The following is a 20,915-nucleotide window of genomic DNA, read 5'->3' as shown; positions in this document are numbered from 1 at the left end:
ATTTTTATGCCATAAAATAAAAGCTACCCTGGAAGTTTTTCAGTATAGAACCATAGCTATTTTCAGGAAATTGCAAATAAAAGATTCTAAATGGGTTTCCTAATGATTAAGGCATTCATTATGAGGCTAGCTAAGAAAAAAAAAAAAAGTCTTCTCTCAAATAGTCTGCATACTTCCCAGAAACAAAAATCCTAAATCATGTTTGCATGGCTTGACAGCAAATGCCAATATTATTGCAAAAGGCGAGTTTTCTGAAATTATTACAAATCCCTTCATTTGAAAAAAACCTGTTTTCACTGCACTTTTACAAAACACACACACACACACACATACACACACAAAACACTAAGTCCTGATGGAAACTGAGCTTTTAATTGTGTATTCAGATACGGATTAGCCATGAATTCATTGATACTTGTTCAGCATATGCACACTTTATTTTAAAGCTCAATTTTAGAAGCAGAGGCTGTGATACATCAGGGGTTTTTTGTTTGTTGTTGTTTATAGTTTGCTGTTATTCTTTAATTTCTCATATAATTCATGTTGGTTACTAGTATACCTTCTATCTTTCCATCAAAGCTTATGATATAGTATATTTTACTGTCATTGGCCTAATTATTGAAAGTGTACCTGTCTTTCCTGGTCATAATAACAGTAACAATGAGAATAATGTTTTGATTTATTTTTTCTTAAACTTTAAGTTCTGGGATACATGTGCAGAACGTGCAGGTTTGTTACATAGGTATACACGTGCCATGGTGGTTTGCTGCACCCATCGACCCATCATCTACATTAGGTATTTCTCCTAATGCTATCCCTACCCTAGCCCTCAACCCCCGACAAGCCTGGGTATGTGATGTTCCCCTCCCTGTGTCCATGTGTTCTCATTGTTCAGCTCCCACTTATGAGTGAGAACATGTGGTGTTTGGTTTACTCTTCCTCTGTTAGTTCGCTGAGAATGATGGTTTCCAGCATTATCCATGTTCCTGAAAAGGATATGAACTCATACTTTTTTTTTTATGGCTGCATAGTATTCCATGGTGTGTATGTGCCATGTTTTCTTTACCAGTCTATCATCGATGGGCATTTGGGTTGGTTCCATGCTTTGTTATTGTGAATAGTGCTGCAATAAGCATATTTGTGCATGCATCTCTATACTAGAATGATTTATAATCCTTTGGGCATATACCCGTTCATGGGATTGCTGGGTCAAATGGTATTACTGGTCCTAGATCCTTGAAGAATCACCACACTCTCTTCTTTTAATGGTTGAACTAATTTATACTCCCACCAACATTGTAAAAGCATTTCTATTTCTCCACATCCTCTCCAGCATCTGTTGTTTCCTGACTTTTTAATGATTGCCATTCTAACTGGCATGAGATGGTATCTTATTGTGGTTTTGATTTGCATTTCGCTAATGACCAGTGATGATGAGCTTTTTTTCATATGTTTGTTGGCTGCATGAATGTCTTCTTTTGAGAAGTGTCTGTTCACATCCTTTGCCCACTTTTTGATGGGGTTGTTTGTTTCTTTCTTGTAAATTTGTTTAAGTACCTTGTAGATTCTGGATATTAGCCCTTTGTCAGATGGATAGATTGAAAAATTTTCTCCCATTCTGTAGGTTGCCTGTTCACTTTGATGATAGTTTCTTTTGCTGTGCAGAAGCTCTTTAGTTTAATTAGATCCCATTTGTCAATTTTGGATTTTGTTGCCATTGCTTTTGATGTTTTAGTCATGAAGTCTTTGTCCATTCCTCTGTTCTGAATGGTACTGCCTAGGTTTTCTTCTAGAGTTTTTCTGGTTTTTGGTCTTACATTTAAGTCTTTAGTCCATCTTGAGTTAATTTTTGTATAAGGTGTAAAGAAGAGGTCCAGTTTCAGTTTTCTGCATATGACTAGCCAGTTTTCCCAACAGCATTCATTAAATAGGGAATCCTTTACCCATTGCTTGTTTGTGTCAGGTTTGTCAAATATCAGATGGTTAGAGATGTTTGGTGTTATTTCTGAGGCCTCTATTCAGTTCCATTGGTCTATATATCTTATTTGGTACGAGTACCATGCTATTTTGATTACTGTAGCCTTGTATTATTTAAAGTCAGGAAGCATGATGTTTCTAACTTTATTCTTTTTGCTTAGGATTGTCTTGGCTATGCGGTCTCTGTTTTGGTTCCATATGAAATGTAAAGTAGTTTTTTCTAATTCTGTGAAGAAAGTGAATGTATCTCATTGGGGATAGTATTGATTCTATAAATTACTTTGGGCAGTATGGCCATTTTCATGATATTGATTCTTCCTATCCATGAGCATGGAATGTTTTCCCATTTGTTTGTGTCCTCTCTTATTTCCTTAATCAGTGGTCTGTAGTTCTCCTTGAAGAGGTCCTTCATATACCTTGTAAGTTGTATTCTTCGGTATTTTATTCTCTTTGTAGCAATTGTGAATGGGAGGTCACTCATGATTTGACTTTGACTTTTTTATGTTTATGGCTTTGACTTTTTAATCTTTAATGTGGAAACAGAATGCTATTCAATTTGAAATCCAGCAATTCTCTGGGGCTTTGACTCAGTGGGAGGTGTTAAAAGTTATTTGCTAGAAATATCTTTGAGAGACTTTTTTCAAATCGCATGTAATAGTTTGCTCCTTTTCTCTTTGCCTTTTGAGAATTTCCTTTGTAGAGGACCGCTGTTCCAATGGTGTTCCAATACACCATTGGATGTATGGAATTGGAAATAAATGTTAAGCATCACTAATCAACATAGAAATTCGAAAAAGACTTTCACCTGTTTCCTAAGACAGAGCAAATGTTGAATATTTTTGCTTTTAATTTAGGGATTTGTCAATGATTCTTCACTTGGAACTTGAACTTATCCTCTCTATAGAAGAGAATAATAAAGTATTCATTGACATTCCAGAGATTGTCCAGCATAATGACTGGTAGGACTGAGCAATAGTCTCTGTTGGTATAATGACAAAGCAGCAGTGACTGGAGACGTTCTGTCATCATTATCTTGTTGTTGTTGTTCACAGAAAAGTTAGTTTGTATAGAAAAATTTTATATATTACCTGAAGTCTCACCGTGGCTTTCAATTATAAGAGAACTAATAGATAAGATTATATTTTGACCCATTATTAGTAATTATGGAGATATATTGTTTGTATTTTTTTGCTTCAATTATGCTTCATGATCAGCTCAGTAATATACTTAAAGAGTTATCAAAATATTCTAGGAATTGATAAATTTAAGATATATGCTTTAAAGATATATGCTTTTAAAGTTAAGTAAGCCTTAGCAAACTTACTGACAATATAAATTATAAAAATTCATTCTATTATTATTTGTGCCAGACACTAATGCCCTGTTGTATGTATGAAGATTAATATAGGAATGGTAGATTCCTATGAATCTTATGATGAAGCATAATATAGGAATGGTCTCTACTATCAAGACACAATCAATTAATGAACTTGGTATGTTATGCTGACAACCTCTAAGATTCAAAAGGACACAGAGTCTAAAGCATTTGTGGTATGGTTGTCTTGGTAAAAAATAACTTGTCAGCACAGCAACATGGCACAAGTATACATATGTAACAAACCTGCACGTTATGCACATGTACCCTACAACTTAAAGTATAATAATAATAAATAAATTAAAAAAAAATAACTTGTCTTTTTAGACAGAAGAGATGGAAGAGATCTAATGTCATAGATTAGGTTGTTGAAGACTTGGTTGTATTAGGACTGTAAAGACTTGGAACTAAAGGAAAAAGATGAAGCACATCTTCAAAAATTCAGAAGGCTTTCACATGGAGCAAAGAAGAGGTTGACTTCTGTTCATACTCAAGTTCTGAACTAGTATCAGTAAGTGGACATTGCTGTGTGATACTTTTAATTTCACAATCAAAAAGTGTTCTACAGCTAATGGAAATGTTCTATTTTGGAAACTATTGCCTTGAACAATAATCAATTATGTACTGGCAAAGACATTTTGAAGGTTATTCCTGCCTTGGATGGGGAATATGAGCTATAAGTGTCTCTGAGTTCTCTTCAAACTCTAAATTGTAAAACTTAATTTTGGGATTTCCCATTTTGACTTTAAAGCACAGACTCAGTCACAAATCATATTTTATAAAATGAGCAGTTATAAATCATAGATTATGATTTTAAACTAAAAAAATTTAAATAGAAGAAGTTTAAAATAAAACTATTTTATGTTTTATTTTGTAAAAGAAAACTGGATTTTATCAGAGTTGGGATGTGTGTGTGTGTGTGTGTACACTGTTTTATGTACACACGTGGGACATAATTTGCTGATAGAACATAAAAGACCAAAATAATTTAACTTCACCCTTAAAAAAAAAGCAAATTCTTCTTTTTTTTTTTTTTTCTAGAGGACTTATATTAGCGTTGTTTTGCTGTATCTACTTGTTGCTTAAAATATGGTCTTTTTATAAGAGTTTTATCCTTAGTAGCCTACTGTCCAACATGCACTGTTGCATGTTTTATACAGGTGAGAACTTCACAAAAGTAACTAGCACAACATATTTAGAGTAATAATCAATGCAAATGACAGTTATATAGGTAAAATCATTTGGATGAACAAAAGGCCCTAATTATGAATTTTTTTGATGAAACATAACTCCAGATGATAACTCTTCTTATATTTTTAATTCTCTGGAACACTTCTGATGCCATTACATTCTGAGATCTGTTATATAAAATGACTTCCTTTGGAAGATTAGCATCACACTTTCTCTCTACTGTCAGCATTAAGCCTTCAATAGCAGCCATCTTTTGGATGGTTGCCACTTAATTGTGCACTGCACGTAAATTTTAGTCAATGTGTTTTACAGATAAATAGCTTATTTATTCAAAAAAATATATGCTATGTACATCTACATACTAAGAATATAGCAGTTTTTAAACATAGAATTTCATACTTTCATTTTCATAAAACTTACATGACCATAGTGGCTCAAATGCCAAAATGCTTGTATTAAATCATTGGGTGACAATAACTCTCTTTAACTAATATTTTGAGTTCTGCTAGCTATCTGCATCATCAGAATAATGTATCTGTCAGGGTAAAGAAAACTTCTCTATTTTAAGTGAAAAATGAATTTAATACAAGTCCTTAAAAAGTACTGACATAGAAGAGGTTGAAAATGAGTGCTCTTTGGTAAATAATTTCTAGCACAGGTTAAAAACAGTCATATGTATCACAATTACTAAATTATGAATGTATTAGTGTATTAAAAATGTTAATAGCTACTTAACTCCTCAGACTCCTTTGAAGAGATTGTCTTTCTTATCAGAGGCCTGGAAATGTTGATAGTGTCAAATAATTTAGATGTATTTCACCATATAAATTGGATCAGAGCTGGAGATTTGATCAAAGATGAACCAAGTAATAGACTGGAATGAGCCCATCAGATTCAATTATTCTTTTGGTAGTTTGAACCACGAGACATCAGATCCTGAGTTATGTCATTAGAGGTATTCTTTAGGAATTATTGCTATTGACAACTCAGTTCATATAATTTTTGGATTTAGTTTTATTTATTTATTCTTGTTTTTGGCTTGGTTTTTTTTCTTAAAATTTTCTTTTTTAATTTTTTATTTGCTGTCCGATATAATCTTATAGGATCTTTCCCCCTCTTGCTTCTGCTTTGAACAAATTTAAATAGTTTTTTCCCCCATGAAACAAAATTTGTTATGATTAATAAAATAAATCCTAACTTTTCATTTCATGGATTATACATTTGACCTTCACAGTTGTTAAACCATTACCAATTTCCTATAATTTGATATATACTTGCACTGCTAGGAACTTATACACATATGTTTATACATTTTAAAAAACTTTTTGAAGCCTTTTCAAAATATCAAAGAAAGTTTGACCCTAAAATAGTTAAATTTGTTTGTATGAGACTAAGATCTTCCCTATATATATACACACACACACTATATAGTTTATATATACAACTCTGTACTTATATATATAAACTTATGTATAGGTTTATAGTTATACTTACTATATATACATTAAGTATATATACTATATATGCAGTATATATAGTATATGTAGTAACTACATATATACTAAATTAGTAATTTAGTAATTGTGATGTATATGACTATATGATATATAGTAAGTATACCTAGTGTACATAAACTATATAGCTATATATAGTTATATGGTATAATATATACTTAGTGTGTATATATATACTTTATATATAAATACATATAACTATATAGCTTATATATAGTAAGTATAAATACTTCCATAAGTTATACTTACTATATGTAGAGAACTATAATTTATTGTTTATATATAATTACTTCTATAAGTTATACTTACTATATATAGAAATATAATTTATATTTATAGTTTATATATAACTACATAAGCATATATCATTAAAAGCATATATCATTAACTATATAAGCGTATATAATTATATAAGCATATAGTTATATATAAGCTATATATAGTTTATTTATATATAAACTATAAGTATGTAGTTATATATAAACTATATAGTATAAATATACATATGTGTGTGTGTATATATATGGAAGATCTTAGGCTCATACAAAAAAATTTAACTATTTTATGCCCCCATAAATTTTTTAAAATATATAAATATATAACTATATACTTATATAAAGCTATATATTAACTATGTAATTATATATAGCTAACTATATAGTTTATATATAACTATATATAAAGTCATATATACATATAATTTCATATATATATAACTTTCTATATAAATATATATAAAAGAAAGTTATATATAGTCATTAGAGAAATGCAAATCAAAACCGCAATGAGATACCATCTCACGACAGTTAGATAACGATCACTAAAAAGTCAGGAAACAACAGATGCTGGAGAGGATGTGGAGAAATAGGAACACTTTTACACTTGGTGGGAGTGTAAATTAGTTCAACCATTGTGAAAGACAGTGTAGCGATTCCTCAAGGATGTAGAAGTAGAAATACCATTTGACCCAGCAATCCCATTACTGAGTATATACCCAAAGGATTATAAATCATTCTACTGTAAAGACATATGAACATATATGTTTATTGCAGCACTATTCACAATAGCAAAGACTTGGAACCAGCTCAAATGTCCATAAATGATAGACTGGATAAAGAAAATGTGGCACATATACACTGTGGAATATTACACAGCCGTAAAAAGGGATGCATGTCCTTTGCAAGGACATGGATGAAGCTGGAAATCATCATTCTCAACAAACTAACACAAAAATAGGAAACTAAACACCACATGTTCTCACTCATACGCAGGAGCTGAACAATGAAAACACATGGATACAGGGAGGGGAACATCACACACTGGGGTCTGTCAGGGGGTGGGGGTCTAGGGGAGGGATAGCACTGGGAGAAATACCTAATTTAGGTGACAGGTTGGTTGGTGCAGCAAACCACCATGGCATGTGTATACCTATGTAGCAAAACTGCACGTTCTGCACATGCACCCCAGAACCTAAAGTATAATTTTAAAAAAGTTAAGAAAGCTTATATATATATAGTTATATAATATATATAGTTATATAATATATAGTTATATATATAGTTATACATAGTTATATATATAGTTATATATATATTCTTTTAATTTTATTATTTATGGTAGTATAGTAGTTAGGATTAATTTTGGTAACAAATATTTTTGAAATGCCAAAATGACTGGCTTAGATGGGATAAAAGTTTATTCCTCACTCACATGACAGAACCAAGGTGAAGGTTATTCTGGACTGACATAGTGACACGTGTTCAGAGATGCAGGTATTTTATATCTTGCTCTTCTCCATCATCAGCCTGACTCTCATCTTATTCTCCTATAGGACATGTCAGTTCAGGCATCACATCCACATTCCAGTAAGTGGGAAGATGAAAAAGTGAGAAGAGCCCCAAAACGTAAGTGAGATTTCTTGTAGGCTACCATGTAACATGTTTATGTGTATCTCATTTGCCAGATCTTTCATCGCTTTGGCCACACTCTACAAAAGGGAAGACTAGAAAAGGTAGTCTTAATTTTAAGTCTCTAAAAACACCCAGTTTCATATATTTGTGCAAATTACTGTCTCTAATACAACTTACTTAAAAACCATCAAAAATGAAATAATATATAGATACTGTCTCCTACGTGAGTTGCTTTTGGTGGCTATGTTCAAGAAATACCAATTAGAGTACTAAAAGAACAACGTACAAAGCTAGTTAAAAAGTGATAATCATATACACAAATGATAGGGACACCTGTGCAAGAAGTGTGGAGTGGGAAACTGCATAATTCTAATTGTGTTATTTCCATATTAAATATATTTCTTTTAATGATAATATCTTTAAACTAGGGAATTTGTTGCATATATGAACTTCAATCTCCTCAGAAAACTGACATCAACAATAAATACATGATTTATGTAAGAATACAAATAATAATGGTCAACATTTATTGACTAATATATACCAAGAATCTCTTGATGTGTTGTTGCATATAATCCTCACAACCACCGTAGGACATTGACACTTAGATTAACTCTTTTAAAGATGAAGACATTTACCAACAGAGCAGTGAAGAATATTGCTCATATTCACAGGGCCAGGAGAATGCTAAGGTGGGTCCTGACTCCTGCAGACAGGTTTCAAAGCCCTTGTTCCTGACCACTCAGCAAGCTTTCTCACATTCTGTATTACACAACAGTGGTGCTAGACTTAAAGCTTAGATGATCATTCTAAGTCTGGGCTCCCCCTCTGCTGTCTAATGTAACTTCATCAAGACATTTTGAGTTCTCTCTGCTTGTCTTCTGTCCTTTGTCTCCTCTTACTTTAAATGTCATCCTTTGGGGATTCCCAGAAGCATTTTTTTAACTTCTCAGACCCCTCTCTGACTACAAACCCCTAAGAGTGCCCCCAGAGAACATTCCTGGAGTCTTGGCTCTCGACTGCATTCCTCTCCTCTGCAAAACCCGTTTCCTGCAACCTCAAGAATCTATTTGCTCAAACCTTTTCCAATCCCTTACATTTTAGACTGTCTCCACAATACTTCCAAACATCCCTTCCTTACCCTTTAGTGATTTGATCCCTGCCAACACCATTGGCCTCAACCCTCGCTCTCCCTCCTGGACTTTGTGTTGGAACCATGCTGGCTTTGCATGTTCTTGAGTGTGACAGGATTTCTTCCTACCTGGGACTTCACACTTGCTATTTTTTCTACACAAAATATTCTCTATTGCTTCTCATTTATCAATTAACTCCTATTTCTACTTCAAGTCTGGACAATATGTGCATTACTTCTCAGAAAAGCTATCCTTAACCTCCTAAATTCAGCCATATTTCCTGCTGTACATTCTGCCCAACCCTGGCTCCTTGTTAGTCCAGGTGTGAGCTGTAGAACAGCCTGCAGTGCTGGCCTCACTGCAAAGTTTGCTGGGAACATAGAACCTCAGACCTCTGCCCAGATTTATTGAATAAGAGTTTGCATTTTAATAGCATCTCCAGATGATTCAAATGCACTTTGAAGATTAGGAAGCTCTACCTCTTCATAGCACCTCTCACAATTGTAATGGCATGATTGGAATCCATTGTTTGATGTTGCTCGCCTTCATATGTAGGTGAGCTCCATCAGGTAAAGGGCTTTTCTGTCATTTTTACTGCTTTATTCACAGTTCCTGGTACAGCACATTGCCCAGAATATTCACTCAGAAATAATTACTGAACAATCAACATATTTCATATATTTTGTATAAAACAGAAAAGTCTCATAAATCCAAATTATTACAACAACCTATTGCAGATGACCTACAGCTACAAAATTATTGAAATCTGTATTTCTTAGACTAAAAAGGGCAATTTTAGAATCTTACATAGAGAATAATAGTTTATGCCACATTCTATTACATACAAAATATAAATCTGACCACTAACATGTATTAAAGTTTTAAAAGTTTGCAAAACTATAAAATATACTATCAAATGATTATACTTGAAAAATAAATAGATGCTAGTGAGTGCACACAAAAAAAATGTGTCTTTCAACATGGTGTTAGTTATGATGTTGAAATCAAAAAAGATTATTGTTTTTCTTTTGGCAATACAATGACAGGCAGCACTATTTTTTTTCTACCTCTCAAAATGTGATTGAGAGTTAAATCTGTATTTGGGAGGCTCAGGTCCCACTAAAAGCACAAATGTCCACAAAAAAAAAAAAAAACAAAACAAAAACAAAACAAAACAAAAAAAAACCTCCAACCAAAGGTCACCAACACCAAAGACCAAAGGTAGATGAAGCCACAAAGATGAGGAAAAAACAGTGCAAAAAGGCTGAAAATTCCAAAGCCAGAATGCCTATTTTCCTCCAACAGATCACAACTCCTCGTCAGCAAGCGAACAAAACTGGATAGAGAATGAGTTTGACGGATTGACTGAAGGAGACTTCAGATGGTGGGTAAAAACTCCTCTGAGCTAAAGGAGCATGTTCTAATCCAATTTGAGGAATCTAAGAATCTTGAAAAAAGGTTAGAGGAATTGCTGACTGACTAACCAGTTTAGAAAAGAACATAAATGACCTGATGGAGCTGAAAAACACAGCACGAGAATTTCGTGAAGCATACACAAGTATCAATAGCAGAATCGATCAAGTGGAAGAAAGGATATTAGAGACTGAAAATCAACCTAATGAAATAAAGCTTGAAGACAAGATTAGAGAAAAAAGAATGAAAAGGAACAAATAAAGACTCCAAAAAATATGGGACTACGTGAAAAGACCAAATCTATGCTTGATTGGTGTACCTGAAAGTGACAGGGAGAATGGAACCAAGTTGAAAAACATTCTTCAGGATACTATCCAGGAGAACTTCCCCAACATAGCAAGACAGGCCAACATTCAAATTCAGGAAACACAGAGAACAGCACAAAGACAGTCCTTGAGAAGAGTAACCCCAAGACACATAATCATCAGATTCACCATGGCTGAAACAAAGGAAAAAATGTTAAGGACAGCCAGAGAGAAAGGTCGGGTTACCCACAAAAGGAAGTCCATCAGACTAACAGTGGATCTCTCTGCAGAAACCCTACAAGCCAGAAGAGAATGGGGGCCAATATTCAGCATTCTTAAAGTAAAGAATTTTCAACCCAGAATTTCATATCAGACCAAACCAAGCTTCATACGCAAAGGAGAAATAAAATCCTTTACAGACTAGCAAATGCTGAGAGATTTTGTTATCACCAGGCCTGCTTTACAAGAGCTCCTGAGGGAAGCACTAAATATGGAAAGGAAAATCCAGTACCAGCACTGCAAAAACATGCCAAATTGTAAAGATCATTGACTATGAAGAAACTGCATCAACTAACGGGCCAAATAACCAGCTAGCACCATAATGACAGGATCAAATTCACACATAACAATATGACCCTTAATTGTAAATAGACTAAATGCCCCAATTAAAAGACACAGACTGGCAAATTGGATAAAGAGTCAAGACTCTTCCTTGTGCTGTAATCGGGAGACTCATCTGATGTGCAAGGACACATAGGCTCAAAATAAAGGGATAGAGGAATATTTACCAAGAAAATGGAAAGCAAAAAAAAAAAAAAAAGCAGGGTTTGCAATCCTAGTCTTTGATAAACAGTCTTTAAACCAACAAAGATAAAAAAGACGAAGAAGGGCATTACATAACAGTAAAGGGATGAATGCACCAAGAAGAGCTAAATATCCCACATATATATGCACCCAATACAGGAGCACCCAGATTCATAAAGCAAGTTCTTAGAGAACTATGAAGAGACTTAGACTCCCACACAATAGTAATGGGAGACTTTAACACCCCAATGTCAGTATTAGACAGATCAACCAGACAGAAAATTAACCAGGATATTCAGGACTTGAACTCAGCTCTGGACCAAGTGGACCTAATAGACATCTACAGAACTCTCCACCACAAATCAACAGAGTATACATTCTTCTCAGCACCACATCACACTTCTTCTAAAACTGACCATATAATTGGAAGTAAAACACTCCTCAGCAAATGCAAAAGAATGGAAATCAAAACAAACAGTCTCTCAGACCACAGTGCAATCAAATTAGAACTCAGGATTAAGAAACTCACTGAAAACCACACAACTACATGGAAACTGAACAACCTGTTACTGAATGACTACTGGGTAAATAACAAAATTAAGGAAGAAAAAAAGCATTTCTTTTGAAACCAATAAGAAGAAAAGCAAAATGTACAGAATCTCTGGGACACAGCTAACGCAGTGTTTAGAGGGAAATTTATAGGACTAAATGCCCATAGGAGAAAGCGGAAAAGATCTAAAATTGACACCGTAACATTGCAATTAAAAGAACTAAAGGAGACAGAGCAAACAAATTCAAAAGCTAGCAGAAGACAAGAAGTAACTAAGATCAGCGCAGAACTGAAGGAGCAAGAAACCCGAAAAACCCTTCAAAAAATCAGTGAATCCAGGGGTTGGTTTTTTAAAATGACCAACAAAATACATAGACTGCTAGCCAGACTAATAAAGAAGAAAAGAGAGAAGAATCAAATAGAAATAAGAAAACATAATAAAGGGGATATCACTACTGATCCCAGAGAAATACAAACTACCATCAGAGAAAACTATAAACACCTCCACACAAATAAACTAGAAAATCTCAAAGAAATTGATAAATTCCTGGACACACACAGCCTCCCAAAACTAAACAAGGAAGAAGTCGAATCCCTGGGTGGAACAGTAACAAGTTCTGAAATTGAGGCAATAATTAATAGCCTACCAACCAAAAAGAGCCCAGGTTCAGATGGATTCACAGCTGAATTCTACCAGAAGTAGAAAGAGGAGCTGGTACCATTCCTTCTGAAACTATTCCAAACAATAGAAAAAAAAGGGACTCTTCCCTAACTCTTTTTATGGGGCGAGCATCATCCTGATATCAAAACCTGGCAGAGTCGAACAAAAAAAGAAAATTCCAGGTCAATATCCCTGATAAACATCAATTTGAAAATCCTCAATAAAATACTGGCAAACCAAATCCAGCAGCACATCAAAAAGCTTATCCACCACGATCAAGTCAGCTTCATCCCTGGAATGCAAGTCTGGTTCAACATATGCAAATCAATAAATGTAATCCATCACATAAACAGAACCGATGACAAAAACCACATGATTATCTCAATAGATGCAGAAAAGGCCTTCGACAAAATACAACACCCCTTCATGCTAAAAACTCTCAATAAGCTATGCATTGATTAAACATATCTCAAAATAATAAAAGCTATTTATGACAAACTCACAGCCAATATCATACTGAATGGGCAAAAGCTGAAAGCATTCCCTTTAAAAACTGGAACAAGACAAGGATGCCCTCTCTCACCACTGCTATTCAACATAGTATTGGAAGTTCTGGCCAGGGCAATCAGTCAAGAGAAAGAGATAAAGACTATTCAAATAAGAAGAGAGGAAGTCAAATTATCTCTGTTTGCAGATGACATGATTTAGATATTTAGAAAACCCCATCGTCTCAGCCCAAAATCTCCTTAAGTTGATAAGCAAATTCAGCAAAGTCTCTGGATACAAAATCAATGGGCGAAAATCACAAGCATTTCTATACATCAATAATAGACTAACAGAGAGCCAAACCATGAGTGAACTCCCATTCACAATAGCTAAAAACAGAATAAAATACCTAAGAATACAACTTATAAGTGATGTGAAGGACCTCTTCATGGATAACTAAAAACTGCTCAAGGAAATAAGAGTGGACACAAACAAATCGAAAAATATTCCATGCTCATGGATAGGAAGAATCAATATCATGAAAATGACCACACTGCCCAAAGTAATTTATAGATTCAATACTGTCCCCATCAAGCTACCACTTTCTTCACAGAATTAGAATAAGCCACTTAAAATTTCATATGGAACCAAAGACAGCCTGTATAGCCAAACAGTCCTAGGCAAAAAGAACAAAGCTGGAGGCATCACGCTACCTGACTTTATACTAAAGTCTACAGTAACCAAAACAGCATGGTATTGGCACCAAAACAGATGTAGAGACCAGTGGAAAAGAACAGATACCTTAGAAATAATACCATATATCTACAACCATCTGATCTTTGACAAACCTGACAAAAACAAGCAATGGGGAAAGGATTCTCTATTTAATAAATGGTGTGGGGAAAGCTGGCTAGCCATATGCAGAAAACTGAAACAGGATCCCTTCCGTACACTTTATACAGAAATTAACTCAATATGAATTAAATATTTAAATGTAAGACCAAAAAACATAAAAACCCTGGAAAAAAACCTAGGCAATAACATTCAGGACATAGGCATGCACAAAGACTTCATGACTAAAACACCAAAAGCAATGGCAACAAAAGCCAAAATTGAAAAAAATGGGATCTAATTAAAGAGCTTCTGCACAACAAAAGAAACTATCACCACAATGAACAGGAAACTTACAGAATGGGAGAAATTTGTTGCAATATATCCATCTGACAAAGGGCTAATACCAAGAATCTACAAGGAATTTAAACAAATTTACAAGAAAAAAACTCCATCAAAAAGTGGGTGGAGTATGTGAAGAGACCCTTCTCAAAGGAAGGTATTATGCAGCGAACAAACATATGATAAAAAGTTCATTATCACTGGTCATTAGTGAAATGCAAATCAAAACCACAGTGAGATACCCTCTCATGCCAGCTAAAATGGTGATCATTAAAAATTCAGGAAACAACAAATAGGAATGCATTTACACTGTTGGTGGGTTTGTAAGTTAGTTCAACCATTGTGGAAAACAGTATAGCGATTCCTCAAGGATCTATAACCAGAAATACCATTTGACCCTGCAATCCCATTACTGGGTATATACCCAAAGGATTATAAATCATTCTACTGTAAAGATACATGCATACATATGTTTATTGCAGCACTATTCACAATAGCAAAGTCTTAGAACCAACCCAAATGCCCATCAATGATAGACTGGATAAAGAAAATGTAGCACATACACACCATGGATTACTATGCAGTCATAAAAAAGGATGAGTTCCTGTCCTTTGCAGGAACATCGATGAAGCTGGAAACCATCATCCTCAGCAAACTAATAGAGGACGAGAAAACCAAACACCACACATTCTCACTCATAATTGGGAGTTGAACAATGAGATCACATGGACACAGGGAGGTGAATATCATACACCGGCGCCTGTCAGGGAATGGGGGTCTAGGGAAAAGATAGCATTAGGAGAAATACCTAATGTAGGTGATGGGTTGATGGGTGCAGCAAACCACCATGGCACGTGTATACCTATGTAACAAACCTACACGTTCTGCACATATATCTCAAAATTTAAAGTTTAAAATATTAAGCAATAACTATTTCAGATACTATTAAAAGCATATCTAGTGGACTAAAACAAGATGAATTTCCTCTCTAAGAGTATTGTTGTTACTAAATCAAAACTTCTTGAACAGTGTACAAGTTGGGGTTGGTATTTCTTCCACGTTCTCTCCAGCTGGGTATGACATGAATTTTTAAAAATGTTCTGAGTCAGTGACAATTAACTAACCAATCAATTTTGATCTAATCAGACACTATCTTTGCATGAACCCATCAATTGTGTTTGATTTTGTTTCTCTGAGAAAATATTGGTGATTTTTCTTTTATATTATATATATTTTTTAGATTACTGGGTGATTCAACTTCTGAATCACTGGCCTGGAACCTTGATTAAAATCTTGCCATTTCCTGCTTGACTCAAAAGTCTTCCTCAGTTTATAACAGAAACCTAGAAATGAGAAGTCCTAAGTGAAATACATTTCATAATTGGAATTTTTGACAAATTGCAGTCAAGAGAATATCCCTTCTTGAAGCTTCCAGAGACCTCCTTCAGTTTACACAGCTCCTGATTGAGCAATGATGGAATTGCTTCCTTTCTTAGAGAAAGTGGGAACCAAAAAAAGGCCTAGCTTGTCAGAGTAACAGGCATCAAGCCTCTAGGTCAGCACCTGTAATATCAATGAAGTAAATTTGAAGTTCTGAGTTTCCCTGCTAACTGAAAATTCTGCTTTTCTTTTTAAAATGAAATATACTGTCAGCATGTCTGTGTCATTTTTATGCAAACATTGAAGGGGAATCATCACACAATATGTCTTTCATTGTCATTTTATAATTCTCAGAATAATGCGGAACACACCTTACAAATATCCAAAGTCAGGGATTTCTAAGCCATTTTATATTCTGTCTTATGCTACTTTCCACCATTTCCTTTCACAGGCAGTCATTCTAATATTGGGTTTAGTAGCTGTAGCAGCAAAGTGTTATTTCCAGCTATGACTTACTATCTGTTGCTTTAAATACTGAATTTATCTTGGTAATCTCTACAGAAAATTGAAATATGGATATAAATCATTTTAGTAGGTATGCATAACTAAGGAATTGTCTACAGAAGAAAAAAATATATAATTACATCAAATGCATGACTCCCATATTTTGCCAAGCCCACTTGGTTTCTTTCACTATTTCCCTTGATCTGGTTAATTGTTCTGCAATATGTTTCATTTTGTACGGGTAAGAAGCTAGAAAAATATGGCTTTGCCCAACATTAGACAGATTAATTTGGCTAAAGTGAAATTATTGTTATCTTGTTTGATATGTGCTGCTTCAATATAAGTATGATTTTAATGGTCCACTGAAGCTCTTAAGGAATCTGGTAGTGGAGCTCCCACTCATGTTCAACCAATATGGCAGATCACATCAATCTATTGAGCTTGGCTATTGAAACGCTCTTTTAAAAATGGTCTAAATAATACCTGCATTTTATTATAAAAAGAAAGCATTTATTCTTACAAATAGGACATCTAAAAATGCATTAACTTTGGCAGCAATGCTGCACTCACGTGTAATAAAATTGATGAGCCCATATAATAAAATTTATGAAACCAGAGTGAATTCAATTTATTTGAATATGCTCAGTTATGTTTTTGTTTATTCCCATAGCAGATGTTTAATTTACAAACCAGGCAATTACGACAGCTCTTCCAAACAAATAAGAGCAGATTAGTCAAACGTTCACATCAATTTTTATGTTTATCATTAGTTTTATGAGGTGTCATGAATATTCAATGGTAAGAAAAACTATCATTATGGTACCTGGAAAACCTCAAAATGATGTTTTGCATCTCTAAATGCTATTTCTCCTTTTTTGATAAAGCTATTAGTGTGTGTTGTCTCTTATTATAAGCTGTGCTTATGGGTTGTAATAGAAAAAAGGTACTTATTCTCTCTAGAGATCTGATACATTCTAATCAATGCACTGATGGCATTTCTGTGGAAAGTATATTGGTGATCATATTTTTATTTTTGCTAAATAAAGTTTGTATATTTGGAAAATTTAACATGAATATTTTTTCTTTGATTTTATAAATTTTAATTTTACTTCAAAATAACTCACCTTGCACTTATTTCTGTGATTAATATGCTTCCTTTTCTTATAAATATTTTTTATTATACCAAAGGAAAGTTTTGCTTTCCCCGACATCAGACTTGTTGTGGCTCTTAGATAGGAAATCTTAACATGAAGCCATTTATGGGGGAAGATCCCACACAGCAGTTTTATTTTTCTTTTTGGTGTTTAATTGTTGAAATAAAAAGCCTATAGCTCCATTATGAGTCAGTAAAGCTACACGGCATCATCCATAAACAAGAAATATTTTCCTGGCTGTTTTGGATAGATTGCATTTCGGCAAGCTCTGCCCTAAAAGTTGTGAAATGTCCTCAGTATCCTAACTGGAGTCCCACAATGCATTTTCCCCAGTCCATTGTAATGGCAGGTTTCATATCATTAATCAGCATTCAGAGTGAAAAGAAAATTAGGTGATCAATGTGTTAAAATAGCTCCGATGGGATAGCTTCAATAAAAATATTTGCAACATACCAAATGCTGAAACAGAACCTGGTGCAAACATGTTTTTATTATGAAAGAGATTTCAACTATCACATCATAAATTTTGGTGTTCTTGTATGTTTGTTTTCTTCACTAGCATACATTTTTTTTTTTTAGTAGAACCAAAATATCATCTGCCTCTTTGTCATTAGTTATAATATAAACTTCTCAGGAATGTTAACTTTAAAAATAACTTTATACACACACACACACACTATCTATCTATCTATCTATCTATCTATCTATCTATCTATACACACACACATACATACAGATACACACACATATACACACACACAAACATATACTTTGATATATAACGTGTGTGTCTATATATATATATATATATGATTTTTATGTTTTGAATTTGAATATGGGCCAGGTAAGAGAGTTTGAGGATGTCAAAGTCAATATCAATTTAATGTATAGACACCTATTGGATTCTCACCGAAATGTCTAAATTTTGTTATTGAGTGCAAAACTGAATCTGAATTTGGGCTTCATGTTTCTATAATGTGTATATGCAAACAATGTCATTCTAAGGAAGAAATAGGAGGAGGAAAGCTAAGAGACCACAGATACATAGACAGAAAGCACCATTGATAAATAATTGCACACAAGTACAACTGACCCTTGAACAATGTGGGGGTTAGAGACACTGATACCCTGCACAGTCAAAAATTTACATATAACTTTTGACTTCCCAGCAAACTAACTACTAAAAGCCTACTGTTGACTAGAAACCTTACCAATAATATAAGCAGTCAATACATATTTTGTAATGTATTTTGATAACACATTCTGGATAATACATACTTTGTATAAGTATTACATACTGTATTCTTATAACAAAGTAAGAGAGAGAAAAAGTATTAAGATCATAAGGAAAAGAAAGTGTATTTACATTCATTAAGTAGAAACAGGTCATTATACAGGTCTTAATCCTCAGTTTTTTATGTTGAGTAGCCTGAGGAGGAGGGGAAGGAGGAAGATTGGTTGGTGTTGTAGTATGAGGGGTGGCAAAGGCAAAAGAAAATTCATGTATAAGTGGACCCATACAGCTCAAACCCAAGTTGCTCAAGAGTCAGCTATTGGATCCTGGGCGATGTGGGCAGGACTAGATTGCCGCTCCAGACAGAGCAGCATCTGGAGGCTTGCACTGTGAATATTAGCTCCAGATAGACTTCAAGAACAAACCAGCAATCCCGAGAGGACCCACAGACCCTCTGAAGGAAGTGCTCTGCTCCTGTAGGACCTGGAAGATGCCCCAAATATTGTGAGTGCCCCAACTGCGGAAGTGGGAAAGGGAGACCCTCCTGTTCCGAACACACACCACCACTGGAGAAGCTGAAGGTCTGTTTGCAGGAGAAGTTTCTGACTTGACCTGGCGCTGAGTCAAGTTAGAGAGCCGAGTGAAATACAAGGGTAGAGGAAAGAAGAGTAAGACCCTGGGAGCTCGCTGGGTCCCCAAGCAGCTCATTCCTGCCTGGCACCACAGGGGTCCATTGGGAGGGTGGCCAGAGGAGCAAGGCGTAAAAGTCCACAGGGAGAAGGAATTCTCTAGCCAAACACTGTAACAATTTGAATGAGGGAAGAAGCCTCCTGACCAGAACTCCGGGTGGCGGGGACGGGGGCGTGAATCAGGTGTGCAGACTTCACAGGTCGGGGAAGAACTAAAGCCCTTTCTTTGGCAGCTGGGAGGCACATAGCCTCCGGCAAGTTTTCAAGCCCTTCTCACTTTTCAACTGGAAATGGACTTAGAGATGTTGATGGGGGTACAGTGGGAGTGAGACTGGCCCTTCGATTTGCATGGATGCTGGGTGAGGCCTATGACTGCTGGCTTTCCCCAACTTCTCTGACAACCTGCATGACTCAGCAGTGGCAGCCATAATCCTCCTAGGTACACAACTCGTGACCTGGGAATCTCACCCCCATCCCCCACAGCAGCCATAACAAGACCTGCCCAAGGAGAGTCTGAGCTCAGACATGCCTAGCCCCACCCCCACATGATGGTTCTTCCCTATCCATGCTGGTTGTGGAAGACAAAGGGCATAAAATCATGGGAGTTCGAGGGCCCTGCCCACCACCAGTCCCTCACCACACTATTACAGCTGATGCTTTCTGCAAAGCGCCACCTCCTGGCAGGAGGCCAACCAACACAAAAGTAGAGCCTTAAGCCACCAAAGCTACGGACCCTCATGGAGTCCATTGTACCCTCTGCCACCTCCATCAGAACAGGCACTGGTATCCACACCTGAGAGACCCATAGACGGTTCATATCACAGGACTCTGTGCAGACAACCCCCAGAGCCCCATAGACTTGCCGGGTGGCTAGACCCAGAAGAGAGGTTACAGTCACTGCAGTTTGGCTCACAGGAAGCCACATCCATTGGAAAAGGGGGAGAGTACTACATCAAAGGAATACCCCGTGGGACAAAATAATCCGAGCAACAGTCTTTCAGCCCTAGACATCTCCTCTGACAGAGCCTACCCAAATGAGAAGGAACCAGAAAACCAACACTGATAATATGACAAAACAATGCTCTTCAACAACCCCCCAAAAATCACACTAGTTCACCAGCAATGGATTCAAATCAAGAAGAAATCCCTGATTTACCTGAAAAAAAACTTCAGGAGGTTAGTTATTAAGCTAATCAGGGAGACCCCAGAGAAAGATGAAGCCCAATGAAAGAAAATCCAAAAAACAGTACAAGAAGTGAAGGGAGAAAATTCAGTGAAATAGATAGCTTAAAGGAAAAATAAAAAATTCAGGAAACTTTGGACACGCTTTTAGAAATGTGAAATGCTCTGGAAGGTCTCAGCATAGAATTGAACAAGTAGAAGAAAGAAAGAGCTCAAAGACACAGTCTTCAAATTAACCTAATCTGACAGAGACCAAGAAAAAATATGAAAATATGAACAC

At 35.3% G+C, this 20,915-nt stretch overlaps 1 protein-coding gene across 1 annotated transcript in view; it reads left to right on the top strand.

Annotated features, from left to right (window-relative positions):
• LOC144340642 (uncharacterized) overlaps positions 1-20,915 on the top strand; it is a 260,636-nt gene that overhangs the window by 56,499 nt on the left and 183,222 nt on the right. The window contains exon 3 of the mRNA XM_078001066.1: positions 7,889-7,961. Coding sequence (XP_077857192.1) covers positions 7,889-7,961 — 73 coding nt within the window. The remainder of the gene's footprint in view (positions 1-7,888; positions 7,962-20,915) is intronic.

This window comes from Macaca mulatta, chromosome 4 (genome assembly GCF_049350105.2).
Source record: "Macaca mulatta isolate MMU2019108-1 chromosome 4, T2T-MMU8v2.0, whole genome shotgun sequence".
NCBI classification, from domain to species: Eukaryota; Metazoa; Chordata; class Mammalia; order Primates; family Cercopithecidae; genus Macaca; species Macaca mulatta.
Note: the sequence above shows the minus strand (reverse complement) of the source record. Positions and strands in the feature narration are given on the sequence as shown.